The sequence below is a fragment of the Pseudopipra pipra genome, chromosome 3 (assembly GCF_036250125.1).
Source record: "Pseudopipra pipra isolate bDixPip1 chromosome 3, bDixPip1.hap1, whole genome shotgun sequence".
Taxonomy (NCBI): domain Eukaryota; kingdom Metazoa; phylum Chordata; class Aves; order Passeriformes; family Pipridae; genus Pseudopipra; species Pseudopipra pipra.
Genome location: NC_087551.1, coordinates 7,777,749 through 7,795,572, shown reverse-complemented (window position 1 = coordinate 7,795,572; position 17,824 = coordinate 7,777,749). Strand labels below are relative to the sequence as shown.

The 17,824-nt window shown below is 43.0% G+C and overlaps 3 protein-coding genes across 7 annotated transcripts in view; 2 read left to right on the top strand and 1 right to left on the bottom strand.

Annotated features, from left to right (window-relative positions):
- The window catches only part of APLF (aprataxin and PNKP like factor), a 39,215-nt gene extending 26,793 nt beyond the window's left edge, over positions 1-12,422 (top strand). For 4 of the 5 annotated variants that reach the window (XM_064647597.1, XM_064647595.1, XM_064647599.1 and 1 more), the window contains exon 10: positions 12,047-12,151. In XM_064647597.1, coding sequence (XP_064503667.1) covers positions 12,047-12,084 — 38 coding nt within the window. In that variant the 3' untranslated portion in view covers positions 12,085-12,151. Of the gene's footprint in view, positions 1-12,046; positions 12,152-12,281 lie in introns of those variants that run through there. The other variant, XM_064647596.1, reaches the window with a different exon arrangement.
- Positions 340-6,785, bottom strand: PROKR1 (prokineticin receptor 1). Its single transcript, XM_064647591.1, has 3 exons — positions 6,127-6,785; positions 3,972-4,633; positions 340-1,376 (listed from the first exon to the last, which is right to left on the bottom strand). Exons 2-3 carry the CDS (start codon positions 4,487-4,489, stop codon positions 680-682), a joined length of 1,215 nt encoding a protein of 404 aa, XP_064503661.1. The 5' UTR covers positions 4,490-4,633; positions 6,127-6,785; the 3' UTR covers positions 340-679.
- LOC135410803 (serine/threonine-protein phosphatase 4 regulatory subunit 3-like) overlaps positions 12,101-17,824 on the top strand; it is a 34,710-nt gene continuing 28,986 nt past the window's right edge. Inside the window, exons 1-2 of the mRNA XM_064647594.1 lie at positions 12,101-12,151; positions 15,696-15,825. The gene's annotated coding sequence lies outside the window, so the exon portion shown is untranslated. The remainder of the gene's footprint in view (positions 12,152-15,695; positions 15,826-17,824) is intronic.

The window sequence follows — 17,824 nt, the reverse complement described above, 5'->3', positions numbered from 1 at the left end:
CTCTTCATAAAACTACAGAGTGGAATGGTGATAAAACATTCTTAAACAAGGTGTCACGGGAAGAGGCTTGAGGTTTTTCACTAGGCTGTGAAGCAGGTTTCAGCTTTGTAGAGCATGTGCCTTTCATGAGAGCATGCTGCGCATTAGACAATAGGAAGCTGGTGGTCTGTAGATTTCAAGGACCTTTGTGATGAGGGGTAAATTTAGAGGTTAAAGAGTGACAAATGGGCTTTTTTTGCCATCCTTCCTCTCCTGAGCAGAAGGAAAAGGACACTAAATAGCTTAAAGGGACAAGTGATAAGATCAAAGGGTTTAAGAGGTTTCTCTTAAGAGAGGCATCACTGCTGGGATCAGCACTCAACTCTTCCGTTGTTGTATTACAGTCTAATGCATTCATAGACTTTATTGTTCTTCTTAACTCTAAAATGAGTGTCTACATCTCAAATTTACAGGTGAGTGACCTGAAACACAGCATCAGTCTTAGGGATGTTGTAAGACACAGAGTTAGGGGTATTATCTAGAAATCCACTGAGAAGAGTTCTGGTGGGAATGCAGGCTGCTTTTTGAAGGATCTCACCAATAGTGGGTATTCCCACAGACAAGGGAGAAGCTTCTGAGGAGACATTATTTCTTCTTTAACCCCCTCTCCAAAACAGATGAGATTTGAACTGCAGAAAATTTATTTCAGTTTTATGCAGTCTACTTCCTCTGTGACTGGCATTGCACTTGTTCTCAGGTCCAAATCTGTGCTGGATTTGCTTCCATTATACGTTGATCTCCATCTAAGCAACATGATCTTCTTGAAGTACTTCATGGTGTTGTTTTTCACAGTTACAAAACACATGGTGTTTATCATGCTATTACTCATGGCAATGCACTCAACTATGTAAAAGACAGTGAGATAATGCTTCTCTTTCACGATGATGGTGGGGAAGAAGTCCCGGACAATTGCGAAGCCGTAGAAAGGTGCCAAGCAGAGAACATAGGCAGTCAGGATGCACATCAGGACCATAACAGTTTTCCTTCTGCATCGAAGCCTTTTTCGGATCTGTTCTGTCTGGAATCCTGGGACAGCTTTAAACCAAAGCTCCTGAGAGATCCTGGCATAACACAAAGTCATTGTGATCACGGGTGCCACGAATTCAATGCCAAAGATGAAGAGGAAGTACGATTTGTAGTATATTTGCTTGTCAACTGGCCAAATTTGGCCACAGAAAATTTTCTCCTGGTTTTTCACTATAAATAACACCGTTTCAGTAGCAAAGTATGCAGATGGGATAGCTACAAGTATGGAGACAATCCAGACCGAGGCGATGAGGAAGGTTGCTGTTTGGTAATTCATGCGTGGTTTTAGTGGGTGAACAATGGCCAGATACCTGGAATAGACAAATACATTCAAAATGAAGCCCGAAAACACTGTTAGTCCAAATACACTTCAAAATACAAAGGGGGAGAACTTGGCAGGAGGAAATTGCTGTCATTCCTGAACATATTTGTTTGTAAGAACAGCTTAGAGGTCTGAAGTAACAGCCTGGAGCTGAGCTACAGTTTTGCATCACCACTTTTCCTTTTTAAAAGGAGTGAGAGTTTGAAATGTGGAGTAATACACACCTAGTCAGGTGCAGGGAAGAAATTACAAACATGTAGAAACAGGAAAATACTTTCCTTAGGCACAGAGCTACTTAAATATGCTTTTTTTACAAAGAGGTCAAATATACATTAAAGTGTTTTTCTTCTTTCCTTGGTTATTCCATGGAGTGCAAAGAGCTGATGGTGATGTTAATGAGTGGTTACAGGTGAGCATGATTTCAAGCCACCAACAAAGGACAGTGTACCTGTTTTCTGCCTATGCAAATCTTTTTTTGTGTGTGTTTTTTGGAGGTGCTTATTAATCTTAAATGTACTGTGTTAAGTAATGTGGCAAAGCAGAAAACTTGAGTTAGATGTTTGCACTCCTTATGACTGTACAGCTGCAAGTTTGGGGTATTCCTGCTAGAAGAAGATGTTTGAGGCACACCAGAGCTCCCAATACAACTATATTTAACCCAAAGGATTGCTTCAAAAAATAGAATTTCTCATTCCTGCGGAGTCTTTTCCATCTGTATATATTCTATACAAAGGTAGCATCCACAGGATAAATTAATTCTGAAGTAAAATGGAAGGTCAGCAGTGCTTTTCACCAGCCAGATCTTGGAAGCAGATGAATTGTTCATGGCTCTTAATAGTGCAGGATAGGTGTCAGGGGCCAGCAGAATTAGTCAACCTCACTGTGGAGCTGATAAATGAACATTTTTAACTTTATTTCTATGAAAGCAGGTCGTGGGATGATGTATGTGTATGAATTCATAAATATGCATATCTGCTCGGTGACTCAATGGAGTCAGTCTGTCTAAGAGAGTCAGGACGGAGCTTTTGTGGTGGATTTCCTGATTGTCATTGCTTACCACACTTGGTCTTTTACTGTGGAGTGGTCCTGCAGCACGTGAACTGAATTCAGATGAAACTGCCCTGGTAGATGTTCTCCAAAAGTGTAAGTAAAACACACCAAGTGCCCATGGACGTTCAGTCCAGGGGACCCAGCTAAAGCTACCTGCCCCCCCCCCCATATTTACAGTGGACTCTTATCACATGATCTTGCTCTTCAGATCCTCTCCTTTTACATTGTATTATCTTCTAGTGTAGGTGTGGCCTTAAATGTGTGAAATTCCTACGTTTCATGTGAACAGACATCAGTGAAGATGAAAGAGAGCCCTACCTGAGGAAAATCCTGTGGGACAGACTCACCCTGTTGACACAGGTGATTCCTTCTAAGTGATCTAAACATGAGAAGACTTTATTAGAGCCTATTCTTTTTTAGAGACCGAAGTCAACAATCCACTTGACATAACCAACATGGAATAGGTGATTGTTAAACAAATGAGGTTTCTCTCTGTTTACCAAGTCAAAACCTCACAAAAAAAAAGGGCAGTGAAACCAAAAACAGTGTGTTCTTACAACAAACTTCAGTGTTTAATCTTTTCCAGAGTTGTTTTTAAAGATGTGTAGGGAGATATGCTAGAAAACTGATTTCTTAGCAGACATAAGAGCTCCATGACCCATGTTACTTCATCAACCTGGGATGCACTAGCAAAGCATTCCAAGAAGATTTTGTAGAGGTTGAAAAAGTGTTAGAAAATGGTAATACATACATGATAGTGTTTAGAAGCTTTACTCCGAGTCCTCAACTGCAGTTGAGATGCTATTTTGTTAGATGTTTGTTAAGGATTTGTTTCATAGGAGCTGATTGTCCCCTCACCCACACCAGGCAAAATCTCTCTGAACTTCCCCAGAATCTTTCCACAGAGTTCTGTTGACATCAGGAACAACTGAATCAGCCACACACGAGCTGTATCTGTGCAGCCATCATCAGAGCTCACTGCTCCTAAGCTGTCTTTTGGATCAGGTGCCAAAAATCATGCAGCATTAGACCAGAGCATGAAATGGCACATGAGAGAAACTGGGGGCAAAAGAGAAGGAAGGGTGGGAATCATGCAATGTATATATGTATGTTGCATTTGTACACAAGAGAGGGCTTTTAATGGTGACCTTTCTATGAAGAGTTTACTGAGTGGGTCACTATCTTTCTGTGAGTCAGTTGTGTCAGATATGTCAGCATGAGACTGATCCTCAGAGCCCGGGTCTGTCGGAGTCCATGGTGCACAAGACTGAGAGAAGAGGAATCATAAGAAATAATTATATTATGACTATATTATATTGTTAAAATTCCTGGAGTAAGAGGCAGGCAGTCTCTCAGGACTGCAGCATAGTTAGGGAAAAATTTCTTTGCTGAAAGGGTTGTCAGGCATTGGAACAACCTGCCCAGGTAATAGTTAAAAAAACATGTGGATGTGGCACTCGAGGATGTGGTTTAGTGGTGAACATGGCTCAGAAGCTCTGGCCACCTCCTTGTGCAGTCACAGCACCCCACTTACCTGTCGACAGCTATAGCCAGGAGAGCATTGGTGGAAACATAAAGGGAGACAGTCCGTAGGTAGTTGACCAAGGCGCAGAGGATGTGGCCGTGCTCCCAGGACAGCTGCCGCACCACGTAATAGTCCATCTCGAAGGGGCAGCACACGATGGCCACGATGAAGTCCGAGATTGCCAGGTTGGCAATCAGCAGGTTGGTGAGGTTCCGCAGCTTCTTGTAGCGGACGAGGGCAGCGATGAAGATGAGGTTGCCGATGCCACAGACCAACATAATGCCAACCAGGGCCACCCCAATCACGATCTTGGCTGCAAAGAAGGTGCGGGTTTTGGTCATGTCGTCTTCGCTGTCCAGGGGCAGGTCGTAGTCACTGTAAGTGAAATTGAAAGGGAAGGAGAAGTTCCGCAAGGAGCTGAAATCTCCGTCGTGGAGGTTGTAAATTGCAGCAAAGCTGAGGTGGGTGGAGGCGTTTGGGTTACGTTCAGCTCGCTCTGTGGCCATGTCTGTTTTCTTGTGACACATGTGTCTTGGAGGGCCCTTGGTGTTGTGTTAGAGTTACCCACTGTGGCAGGGCATGAGACCTCATCCAAGGTTTCCTTCTGAGCAGTGAGTCACCTTGTCTTTGTCCCTGGAAGACTATTGAGCAACAGCCTCATTCATCTCCTCCTGTGGGAACAAAAAGAGGAAAATGTTTCCTGAAATGAAGTGACACCAAAAATGCTGAGCTTGAAGGAAAGCAATAGTCTTCTTACTGCCCCACAGCTCTGTTGGTGCCTGTGCATGGTGGGAAGAAATACCCTGTGAAGGGATGCTTTTGTTCTCATAAAATAAATGCCTTGAGTTGCATCATACACTGGTTGTTACAGTGGCAGTTTTATTTACCAACAATGAAATTTTCAACACAAAGTGAAATGACAACATAGGGGGAGCGTAAAATCCAGTTTAAACCTCCACCAGCCTTCAAGCTTATGGTGCTGTCATCCCTGCGCAACGTAAAAGAAACTAAAATGACATCTCAATGTACTGAAAAGCATCTGATGTGCCTTTTGGACAAAGTCTATGTGTTATTCTAGATGTCTCAAAGAGATGTGGTAGGTGAGAATGAAAAAAGAATTGATGTCCTGGCTTCTAAATACATTCCTTAATTAAGAAGGAGTTGCAAAGACGCAGGAAAATAGTGAAGCCAGCACTTTCCTTTTGGCAGCCATTAATTGAGTATGAGGACCAGATTTTCAGCCAGCATCATCCATTATTGCTTCTGTCAAACAGGTGAAGCTCTGGCAATTTGCAGAGGCGAGATTTTGTTCAGTGAATCAGCTTGTAGGGCTTTGCTGTGAAGGCAAATCTGCCTTTCACAGGGAGAGTGCTCCCACAAACTGGCCCTTGAGATGAAAGGGAAAATCTTCCTTAAGTGAGACAGAGTGCCTTGAATTTTTGATGCTGGGGAGGAGCAGGCTCCCCTCCTTGTACTGCTGGTTGTACCAAATATTAAAAAATTATTTATTTTTCCACACAGAGGGGAAAAAAACCTCTCACCTGCCCCCCCCCATTTTGCCTCTCTGTATCAAAATGCTGAGAGGGCTGTCTTCTTGCATCTTCCCATGCCCCATCTAGGAATTCTCACACCAGACTTTCAGCTGTCAGGACAGTCCTACCCCATCCCAGCAGAGGATTGGGGGGAATTGCTGCTTTTTCTGCACTCAGGCAGTAGGTCTTCAGGGTGTTAAATGCTATTGAACAATAGCGGTCGTGGCTACAAAGGACAGTCTCTGTAGTGGAGCTCTTGCTCCCTTTCCCTGGAACCACCCTCAGCCCCTGATGTACTGACACTTAAATTTCCGAGAGAAACTCTCTTGTACAACTTTGGTCTCCATATTGCTCTTCTAACTGATGGTTGCAGAAGAAGAGAATAACAGAAAACCAAAGCCTGAAACTGAAGAACAGTTCCAACAAGGGACTGCTTTAGGTAATGCGAACATTCATTTAAGAGAAGTACTAAACAAACACTGGGGCACAAAATCTCTCTGTCAGAGCAGGGAACATTATCTGTTTCAGACAGGTTTTGCTGCAAAATACCAAGAGAGCTATAAAATAAATACAGACAACACAACTATCTGTCATAACACAACAACTGACATAACACTATCAGGAAAGTGTACCTGCAGTTGCTCTCATCTTCTTGGAGTTCTCAGGCACCCTGGGAGAGCCTCCAGGTTTCTTCCCTGCACCTGTGCTGCTGTCACCGGAGCAGAGAAAGGATAGCTGGAAGCAGCTGGAGGACTGCTGAGTGCTCATTTCTCTCCCAGGCTGGTTTGCCCTGTGCTCAGGGGAGGATGGCTCTTCTGCCTCTGTGCTTGCATCCAAAGCCTTTGCTCAGTGGGAGGCACCTTGAAACTGTCCATGCATTTCTGATTTTAAAGAGGCAGCGCAATCCGCAGACAATAGAGCACAACCTTAAACCCCACGAATGCACGAAATTGGCCATGGAATTGCTTTGTTAGCCCTCCTGAGCATAGAAGGTGTAAACCCCGGTCTGCACTTGCTCTTTGGGTTTTTGCCTGTGCTGGGCAACAGCTGCCTGCACCTGATGTGGCACAGAGGCAAAACACAGACCTCCCAGTGGAGAGGCGGGGGAGGAAGGACGGTGATCCTCTTTCCCAGGGACCTTTCTCTGTGGATCTCTCTCTAGGCTATTGTCTTTAGGACTGCAGCTGCGGCAGCTCCTGCAGACGGAGGGTCAAACAGTGAATAGCTGTACATCAGAGGACCCCTGACAGCTTTCCTTGCCCTCTCAGGGAATTACTCAGAGCAGGAAAGTGGCAGTGAATCCTTAAGGATTTGTCCTTTGCTAATGCTGCCTCCTCACATCTGTGAAGCACTTGCACCCCAGGGAGCAGTTCTTTTGCTTCCCAGTTCTCCAGAAGGAAAGGAAACACGCAGCACATGCCCAGTCCTCTTCTTCACCTCCAGACTTATTCGCATTAGCTGACATTTTCCAAGATACACAGTTGGGACACATTGCATAGTCCCTTCTGGATAAGACTGTCAGAGGCAGTAGAGGGTCATGAAAAGTGTAGAAGGTTTGCAGAAAACTTAAACTATGTGACCCTCAATGTGCACTTGCAAGACTGGGCTCTTGTGAGCTAGTGGGCTCTGGAAGAAATAAGTGAGGAAAGAAATATGCTAATATAAAATGTGTCTGGGGTGAAAGGGCTGCTGCTGTGGCATTTCTTACAGAAACTTGAGGCAAGGCCAGAGAGTCCCCACTGTCTGGAGCCAGCAGACAGCATTAAGAATTTCATAGCAAATACTTTGCTTGACTTTGTTTTGAAGTCAGTGGAATAGGTGAAAAGCCATGAAGGGATTTTTAATAACCTGAAAGGGTGCAACCAGATGTATAGTGAGGAAATCAGATCCACTTTCCAAATTCTGTCACAAGAAATGTAAATAGAGTAAGTATAGGGAAAGACAAAGTGAACTCAGGGTGTACATCACAACCACATCAAAAAGATCCCTAAAATGGGCTACATAAACCTTCAATGTCCCTGAGGAAAAGCCAATACTCTAAAGGGAGCTTTACATTTGGAACATCCAAATGCTGAACAGACTTTGTTCAGCTGTCTCACATGAAGTTATCTAATGAGTTAATCAAGCAACATGATATCCAAATATTCATATTCCTTTAGGCCAAAACCTCATCTGCTGCAGAACTGTCTCACTCCATTGACTCAGGGCAAGTTGGCATCAGAGCCCTGATAACTACAGCCTCTCCAGATGAGCTCAGTATGGAGCTTCTGCACAGCAGGAGTTCACCTCCTGTGATCCAAGGAATTGTGCTGTATGTGTCAAGCTGTTTCTCGGGAAACACCAGTAGGACTGTGAAATAATGTGCTTTGTATGTGCTGTGCAAGACAGTAGTTGTTGACTGGGAATCAAACAGGGAATGAAACCAACAGTGCTGGGAGCTGCCCTTACAGCCACATGGGCAGAGGTGGATCTAGAGCCTCAATAAATGTCCCAGTATCCTTATCCAGGGCTGGGGCAGTAGTAGAAGGGCTCTAAAGCCATGGAGTACATGCAGGAGGTGTATGCACATGATTCTGTTGTAGGATTTCTGCCTAGGACAAGGTTTCTCCTTGATAAAGTTTATTGGCAATTCCCCGATGGTGTCACAACATTTAACGCAGTATCACGAGATGTTTCCTGAGATCAGTGTTAACGAGTGTGACAAAGCCAGGCTTAGAAGGAAAAGTTGGTACTGAAAACTATCATGTAAACAATCTACATTCCTGTTTATTTGTTTTTGTCATTAGCATGCTCACAGTTTGAACAGGGAAGTTATTTGGAGGCTAAATGATGCAAAAAGAATTACAATGTGAAGTACTTGTTTTGAGACTTTCAAATAATGAATTTCTAAACCCAGCATTTAGCCTGCGAACAGACCTAAGGACTGTGACCCTTTGTTTCAAAAGAGCCAACTCACCAGCTACTGTCTAATTTTTCCTAATTGCTAAATAAATTGGACTCCGAGGTAATTAATCCTAGGGAGCTGACCTAAGCTTTGCTTAAAGTCTGTCTGGGGTTTTACGAAGGTTGCTGATAGAAATCTGTTGGTGAAATGGGACAAAGCATCAGACCTCATGTGATTTTCTGGGAAATCAGACAAAAGGTGCCAGCACACATGGGTTACAACCATGTGTATTCCTGCTCAGAATTCCCAGCAGACATTCGTACTCAACCTGAGAGTGTGTAGCTGATGTTAATGTTTGACAGAACATTTCTGCAGTTGCCTGCAGAAAGAGTTAGGTCCAAATTTTTTAATACATGGAAATATGCTGTGTGGTACAAGAGGAAAGTGACTTTTGGATAGAGTTTGGCAAAAATCTGCACACAGGAGTAATCGCACCCTACTTGGCTGTTCGAGTGGTGACATGGGATGTGGAAAGATCCTGGGAAGGAGTGAGCGGAGAAGTGTTTGACTTTGTTACTGGATTATGCCACCGTGTTACTTTCCTGTTACCATCTTTCTTCTGATTCCTTACTGAGAGTATCACTTTGTGGCTTGGGAAAAGGGACAAAACATCTGAAGGAGCAGCAGACAGTGACATTGTGCTAGGATGGTTGTCAGCATTGTTGGAACAGTAGATGTGGCGCTTTCATCCAAAAAGGTCTTTTCCTTTCAGAGCTGCACAGGTTTCTCTGGACAGGGCTGTTCAGGTGTCTCTCACAGCCGAATGACACAAGGTTTAGCTGAGCTGCCCAGAGCTCACTTCATGTGCAAGGTGACCCAGAGGCAATCAGCAACTCTTTTCCAAGTAGAAGCTTCTGTGTTTTCACTCTCTGGTTTTTTTTCAACTTTTTAATTCTCTGACAGTTTTCTTCATCTTTGTTCATCCTTTTGTGATTGCGTAAGAAATGGCATTTATTTTGCTCAGTTCAGTTTAGCGTGGCAGTCCCCTGTGAGAAGCACCCCCTTGGCCTCAACAACAGTCTATGAAATATGTAGAAATATCTCTAGGAAGCTGATGTTCCTAACTGGCACTTGTCACCCTCACTAGAGAAGCAAAAGTGACAGTATTTGGGGCAGGTTGGAAAGCAAGGACCAGCCCAGGGACTGTGCATGAGTTTTGATGCCAACAGTAGATGACATGAATGACCACAAGAAAAACATTTCAGTCATTAAACATCGAACATTTTTTTAATTATTAACTATTCCTTTGATTTTTCTTTTCTTTTGGATGTATTTGTTGGACTTTGTGTGTTTGGTTGTTTTTTCTTAAATCTGCCTTCCTTAGAGCAAATGTCTGTTAGCACAAACCCTTCTCTTGAGCAGAAGGCCTCTGAATGGCAGATGTTAAGAGATCTCAGGATTATCATCTAATCTGTAGTGCTGTTCCTGGGCTGCACTACATATACCCAAATAATTTATGACAAGTGCTTTCCTGGCCTGTTGGTGAAGAAATTTTGTAATCTAGGGCTCATGTCTTCTGTATGAGACTATCAAATGTTTTTCAGCTGCACCACATAGAATTTTAATGGACCTACTTTAAATTCCTCGTTTTACTATTTCTGATTGAGATCTGAAGTCTGCATTTGGCCTTTTCCTCAAGAACAGGTTTATACATACCAATATTCAGAAGCCTTTGAATTTAGAAACAAAAAGGAGCTTAGTATGTCCTATGTCTCAGTCAGGCTTGTCAGTCATTTGGATTTTCAGAGACTGCCTTGTTGATTTTGGATCTTACTCAGAGATACGCTTAGTGGATCTTCTCTTTCAGGGGGTGCTATGAGCTGAAGAATGCTTTTGGAAACAAAGCAGCCCCTTAATTGAAGTGTCTTGATAGGAGATATATCCTTTCAAAAACCTGCTGACTTCTTTGGAGGTCTAAATAGGCAAAGTTGGATGCTGCATTTTTTAAAAGATTAAATTGTCATCCATTTCAGCTAATCTCAAATTTATGCTCAATTGTGAGCACTTTGCTATTGCCATTCTCTTTTGACAAAGCCCTGCAATTTGTGTTATCATCACTTCAGCATCTTCTTTTTTCTGCTCTTCATATTGAGTGATCATTGCTTCCTGTTCACTTGCCCCAGACAGGATCATGTCTCCCCTTTGGAATATTGTGGTGGGTTTGCCATTGCCATTTGCCATTGCCATTTGTCACTGGTGATTTGGTATTTCACGATGGCAGGCAGAATGGTTCCAAGAACTTCCCTCTGCAGTTCCCATAATCCCACTTTCACCTAAAAGACACCCTCCTTTTCCTTATTTCTACCCTCAGCATAAACAGACAGAGCAGAGCACGTCACTATGAGCACTTTTACATCCAGCAGTGATTTGTGGAGGTCTGGCTGGCTCAGGCACATGGAGAGAGGAGTCCTCTGTTCCAGGTCCTTGGCTTCTCCCTGAGCTTTAAATACATGAAGTATTTAAAGCTCATGCCTCATTCTACAGCCTGACATGGTTTTTGGGGCTTCATTAAAAGTTAATAGTTCTTTATTTCTCACAAGTTATTTGAGATTTAAAGGGCTGTTGGAGTTCACTATCAATCAGAGAAAGAGATTAATATTCTGTGAAACCCTTATTGCAGATATTGCCGGCTGTTTCTGCACACATTCCAATTCTAACTCAACAGAACAATGCCTAATGGTAGTTCCATTTGAAGCTACTCAGAGCATGAAACCACAGTCTTGGTGTCAGGATGAGTCATGAAAAGATGCTGTCACACCTCATTTCTGACTTTACAAAAGGCTTTGTGGTTTTTGTGATGTGGTGTCAAAAGTGCAGGACCTGATCAGCTACCTCCTTCTCATTTCTGAAGTCCGAGAGTAACACTGTTGAAGGGACAAGAGATGACAGGCATATCCATACTCCCCAAACTAGGTGGAGAGGAAGCAAATCGTGCCAGAAGGTGCACATCCATGGTTGGGGTTGATGGCTATGCCCCCCTGGCACCACAGGGCTGACTGCTGTGGCTGGCAGTGTGGTGGAACAGGCTGCCTATCCATGGCTCTGTGGGAATACAGGTGATTTAGGGTCAAAAGGAGACAGATGCTGATTTTTCTGAGAGGGACAGCTCAGGGGCATGAATGTCAGAGCCAAGGGCTCAGCATCTCACTTCCTGGTGTTGTGCATAGATGGAGTTAAACGCTGTGGAACAGGAGTGACAAAGCCCCCAGAGAAAGGAATCTCTTTGCCATTTGGTGGTGTTGAGAAGGCAAACCTTCCCTTCTCTCTGATGGTGGTCACCAGGGATTGTGACAGGAAGAACATTGTCAAGGAGCAGGTAGGGATTCACAAGCCAGATAACCTGTGTAAGTGTAGGCTGTTCTGTGCTGCCCCATGCCCCAGGTATAGTTTGGCTTTCCTGCCTGTGTGGTCCTGTGCATATCCCCTGCTGCAAGAGGATCTCCATTGCCTGATTGCAACCAAGGAGCCTGTGGGCAGTTTCCCCTCAGTACAGGCAATTACACCTCTGCGTGTCCTTGTCTTTAACTAAAAGTGCAGCAACAAGTTCTCATGTAAACATCCTTTTTGTTTGATAGTAGGAATGATGAGCAGAATTGTTTTCTTTTCAGAACATGCTGTTGAAGCTCGAAAGCCCAAAGTGGGGTGACCTTGGTGCTTGGTGTGCTTGGACAACCAGTGAATACAGCACAGCTCAAGGGTTCCACCTGAGGGAGGTAAGACTATCTATACTCTCCTTTTTGTCATATTAACTCTAATGAATGGCATTTTACGTTATAATTCACAATGTTTGAGTGCCTTGCTTACTGGGATCACAACAAATTATCATCTTCTGGTTCAAAACAGGGCTGGTCTGCTTTTCCCAGAATGTACAGAAATGATGTGGACAAATTAGATGCAATAGGAGAATGTGGCATGGCTTCAGCTGTGTGGGAAGGGGCAGCCCTCAGTTCCAGGATTGCAAGTCCTTGAGGAATAAAATGTAAGCTAAGTCCCAGAATTTTTTAAGGCACTTATTTATAAATTCCTATTATTTGGTAGAAACCAATATATGCAGGAAATTGTCCTTTTGAAATCAAACCCCGTTAGCTGTGAGCATCTTAAAAGGCCTACTGTACAGGAGCTATGACTTAGTCACAAGACTGACTCTGGAAGAATGAGCTGTTCAGCCCAAACTAGCATCTCAGTGTCATGGATGTCATGGTTTAACTCCAACTGGAAATAAAGCACCATCCAGACACTTGCTCACTGCCTGCCCCCTCCCGATGGGATGGGGAGTAGAATCAGAAAAAAAGTAAGAAAACCCTTGTGGGTTTTTGAGATAACAACAGTTTAACAATTTAAACAAAGAAAAATATAATAATAACAATAATAACAAGAAGAAGAAGAATAGATAAATAAACCAAGAAATACAGTTGCTGACCACCCACTGGCTGAAGCTCAACCAGTCCCCAGGCAGGAATCAGGTCCTCTCAGCCAACTCTCCCCGGTTTATATACTGGGCATGATGTTCTATGGTATGAAATATCCCTTTGGCTAGTTCTAGTCAGCTGTCCTGGCCATGCTCCCTCACAGCTTCTTGTGCAGCTCCTCTCTGGCAGAGCATGGGACACAGAGAAGTCCTTGGCATAGGGTAAGCACTGCTCAGCAACAACCAAAACATCACAGTGTTATCAGCATTATTCCCAGTCCAATCCAAAACACAGCCTGTACCAGCTACTGAGATGAAAATGAGCTCTATCCCAGCCCAAACCAGGACAATGGATTAATCAGCTAGAATACAATCTCTAGAATTTTTTAAAAAGAAATTTAGCTGTTCAGAGGTCATTTGTGTCTCGTGATGACTGATCCCAAAGTAAATTGGTTGGAGTTCACTGTGGAAAATGTCATCCCATGATATATAATGCACAAAGGCCAGGATAGTGGATCTAATGCTGTTTGTGAACCACAGCCTACTTGAGCTGCTGTGAGAGTTCCTTTGGAAGAATTCCTGCCCAAGTGACTGCAGAGGGGGGCAGGGCAGATCACACCTTCCAGGCTGGGAGTTAGCTCCTGGGCTGGAGGATGGAGGAGGATGGCCTGCTGATGGCCTGCTCTTTTCCACAGTATTCTTCTGAGCAAACTTCTATTTAAATGAGCTTGAAATTTTAAGCCCAAAGTTCTCCCAGAAGAAATATTTAATCTAAGCCCAGCTGACCTTTTCAAATGAAATTCTTTATTAACCAATTTGTTGTCATTAGCCACCAGGAAACTCACTTGTAAAGACAGCAGATAAAAAATTTACAGTTTTCCGGTACTCCAGTTTAGGTAATTTTGCTGAAGGGAGTTCATTTGGAAGAGAAAAGGATGACAGATTGGATATTTGAATACCATTCAGAAGGGTTTTTTTAAGGCTCATTTCTCTTTCAGACTTGCTAACATTCAAATCATGTCAGGTTCATTTCTATCCAGTACTATTCATTCCCTTCTCACTGGAGGTTTCTACCTTACTGTTTTTTTACCTTTTGCTGCTTTTGGAGCCAGCTGCATCTTCCAGATCTGTAGCTCCCTGTTGAAGCTAACACAGCCTTTAGACAAAAATAAAGACGATGAAAAGTAACCCCCTCCCTACTACACAGGGACATGAGGCAATGGCCTTTCTGCCAGGGCAAATGGATTTTCCTGAGCTTTCTGCACTGGTTTCCTGGGCAAAGGAACATTTTTCGCTTGTGGTTTTTTTTTCTATTTGACTGATTGAGTTAAGAGGTCATTTGCTAAAGCCCACAGAAAACTAGTCCATTTATATATTTTTTTCAGCCCACTTAGTGAGAGAGGCACTGATGTGACGGTGTGAAAGTGTGTGTGAAGGGGACCTTTGGGATGCAAAGAGCCTGCTTCTGTCCCCTGCTAAGGAAGGGCAATTCCAAAACATGCTCTGAAAGTTAAGGGACCAGTGCTGCACAGAAGACTTCAACTGTCTGTTGTCTTCAGGGTGTGCATTTTTTTGCAGTGAGACTTGTCATCTTCCAGTCCCTGTACACCTGACTAAAGAGATTAAGTCAGGAAGTCTAACATCAGGCAGATGGAAGTGTGCCAATCTGCTCCCTGGAATGGAAGCTTCTCCTCAGCTGTGTTTGTACCAGCCACAGGAAAGTCTGCAGATGTGGCTGGCAAGGCAGCAGGAGATGGACAAGAAATTATTGAGAACCCTCATCTCTACCAAGAACAGGTCCTAAAGCCAGTGTCACTTCTTATACTTGGGTTCTGCTCAGAGCAAAGCCACCCTAAGATAATGTTGATCATTTTAAGGGTGGTTGCAGCAGTGCATCGGAGTTTAATCCTCTACTTGCATTGCTCTGCATTGCTCCAGCAGTGTTTTTTTTCCTGAAACATTACTAATGTAAAGCCAAACTGCTGCTGAGCTCTGGTACACAGGTCCTCCTGCCCGAGGTTTTAAAAGAAAGTCTCCTGGTTTTGGTGGAGTGGTCTAAGGCTTGAGCCTCAGTGATGATAGGCAAGAGTCTGAAACAAATTCTGCAATTAAAATGGCAGCAGCACAACTTGCTGGTCATTAAAACCAATGCTTGTTGCTTTGTAAAGGTGAACTACTGGAAAAGAGGTAATCCAGGAAAGGTGAAAAATTAATCACACTGATTGGGTGATAAACCTCTCCAGAAGTCATGCAGGCAGACAAATGAGTTACTGCTAAGCTGGGTGGGATAAAGGGAGATGGGAAGGGGCTCTTCTGTTCAAAGAGCTCCGTGGATGGTCCAGCACCACAAAGTCTGCTGTAGTTAACTTTATATTATGGAGTGACATATTTGAAACCACACTGAAACTCTTGCTGTCTATCAATGCCAGCTTCACACAGTGCCTGTCAAAGAAGTGACAAGATCTGTCTTTAAAGCACTGATGTGTTTCAGAATTTAAAGGAAATTTTTTTCTACTTTTGTCCAGCAAATATCAGTCAATGGATTTCACGAGTGACTGAGATGTTCTGCGTGAGATTATGTGACAAAATGCATAAAGGGGAAAAAAACTCCAAAGCCTTGAATGCTCTGTGAGTTTCTGCAAGTTGTCAATACTGGATCAAAAAGTTCAATTTACCTCCTGAAGGTCAAATTTTACTTTTGATGTGATGATACATCTTAGTTCCTTACAGATAATTTCCATGAATCAGATGGAATTGGGGTCAATAGAGCCTATAGAACTGTATACAAATGGCTGAAAAATTCCACACCTCCTACATACATCAAGTATGAATTTCCTGCCTTGCTTCAGGGTCTCTTCCTCCTCTAGATGAACCTGAGTTTTTGACTGGAAAGCACCCTTGCTGATCATTTACTTTGAAAACTGTGCTTTGGAGAGGATTATTTAGATTCCATTTTCTGCAGGCTCAAGAAAATTTCAGGTATTTCTTGGTTTTAAAGTAGTTTCTTATCTTCTCTAGTCTGATGTCTACAATGTCTAAGCAAGTGTGAAGTCACATACATGTGCTGGGTTTAGGAATGGTAATAGAATAGGCAGGTAAAAAAACTCTGACAGAAGAATTGTCATGCTTGGAAGCTAATAGCTACTTTTAGATAGATAGATATGAGAAAAAACCAAGACTAAATCCTGAAGGAAACTCAATAAAGCACACTTACTTGATGTTATTGTAAACTGGCATGTAATTTTGCTGTGAGGCAAGAATTCCTCCCAAATCAGTTCTGAAGTCTGCACAACAAGGAGAGAAAGTTTACAGTAACCAGCCACTATATGTCTTGATGTATGAATCCAATATCTGGCCAAGGGCAGGGAACAGAGGCTCAGATGGCCATGCTGTTAGTTCTGCTGTTAGTATTAGAATTTAAAAGTCACAAAAATTGTATTTCCAATAATCATTGGGTTCTCATATGTAAAGTTTGGGACTGGAATTTAAGGAAGAAGTCTTTTTTGGTTTTTTTTTTACTTGGCTATTGACTTAGTGGGTAATTGTGGTTATTTGGCACAATTTCTTGCTTTCTCCCTGTGAAATGCAAGGATCACTCCAGTGTCTTCCAGATAACGTTTGGATACCTGAAGATGGCAAGCACCACAGAAGGCAGGCCTATTAGCATTGGGAGCATGAAGAATTACTGATTACAGCTTCACAGTTAGCAGGTCCAAACACGTGGAAAATCTTGAGCATTCATCTAACTGCACACTTCCCTCCTACTTATGCTGCAGTAGTCGGTTGGTTTGTGCTCACTCTTGTTTCACAGCTCTGTTGAAGGGAGCTCTCAGGGTGTCTGAGGATGCACAGCTGTTTGCAGCTGCGGAAGCTGCCAGAGTAGATGTGGAGTTAAAGGAATATACCCACTTATGTCCCTGGCAATACAAACATCCGTTCGGGGTTTTCAGAAATGAGCAGAAGTAGCCTCTCACTACAGATTTTAGGAGTGGAAAATTTCGTCATGGGAAGTTGCTAATTGGAGTATGGAACAAATATTTTCAAGTGTCCAGTATGGAGCTGTTGTTCTTACGTGGCTTCGTGGAATGCTTACTAATTTTTTAATGTATTTATTAAATGTAACTGTGAAAACTGTAAATGGGAGACCTCATTGCAGTCTACAACTTCCTTGTGAGAGGAAGAGGAGGGACAGACACTGATCTCTGTGGTGACCAGTGATAGGACCCGAAGGAATGTCCTGAAGTTGTGTCAGGGGAGGTTTAGGTTGGATATTAGAAAAAAGTTTTTCCCCCAGAGGGTGGTTGGGTGCTGGAACAGGCTCCCCAGGGAAGTGGTCACAGCACCAAGCCTGACAGAGCTCAAGAAGTGTTTGGACAATGTTCTCAGGCACATGGTGTGACTCTTGAGTATGGTCCTGTGCAGGCCAGGAGTTGGACTTGGTGATTCTTGTGGGTCCCTTCCAACTCAGCATATTCTGTGATTCTAAATGTCTCAGTACTTTTCCTTCTAAAATTATGTTACCTGGGATAATAACACACATAATTCTGTCCTTGAAATCAAGTTCAGTTCCCACAATATGCAGAAGCAACTGCTTTTTCTTTCAAAAAACTGTGGAAGGCAATTTGCAGAAGCCATTTTCTTTAATTTCTTCATGGTCCTTCAAATTATATTTTTCTGTTGAAGTAGCCCTTGAAAGAGATTTCTTTATGGACATGACGACTGGCCTCAGCAATCAGTGTAAATGCATTATGAAGCAATGACAAGATACTTGGAGAGACAACATTGTTCAACCCTGGGAGCATGACCAGTTGTTGAGATGCTCTGATGTGAATGCCAAGGATTTGACAACATATTTCTTAAACAGTCATTGAAGAAGACAACAAATATGTGAATTAAAAGGCAGGAATGAGAATGTGGCAGAAGCATGTACTGATCTAGCAGAATATTGTTCAACTGCATTGTCCATACATAAGACCAT

Coding starts and splice junctions, on each gene's coding strand:
- PROKR1 (XM_064647591.1), bottom strand. CDS start 4,489: ATGTGTCACAAGAAAACAGACATGGCCACAGAGCGAGCTGAACGTAAC. Junction 1,377..3,971: donor CTGGCTATAGCTGTCGACAG/GTAAGTGGGGTG, acceptor TGTCTATTCCAG/GTATCTGGCCATTGTTCACC.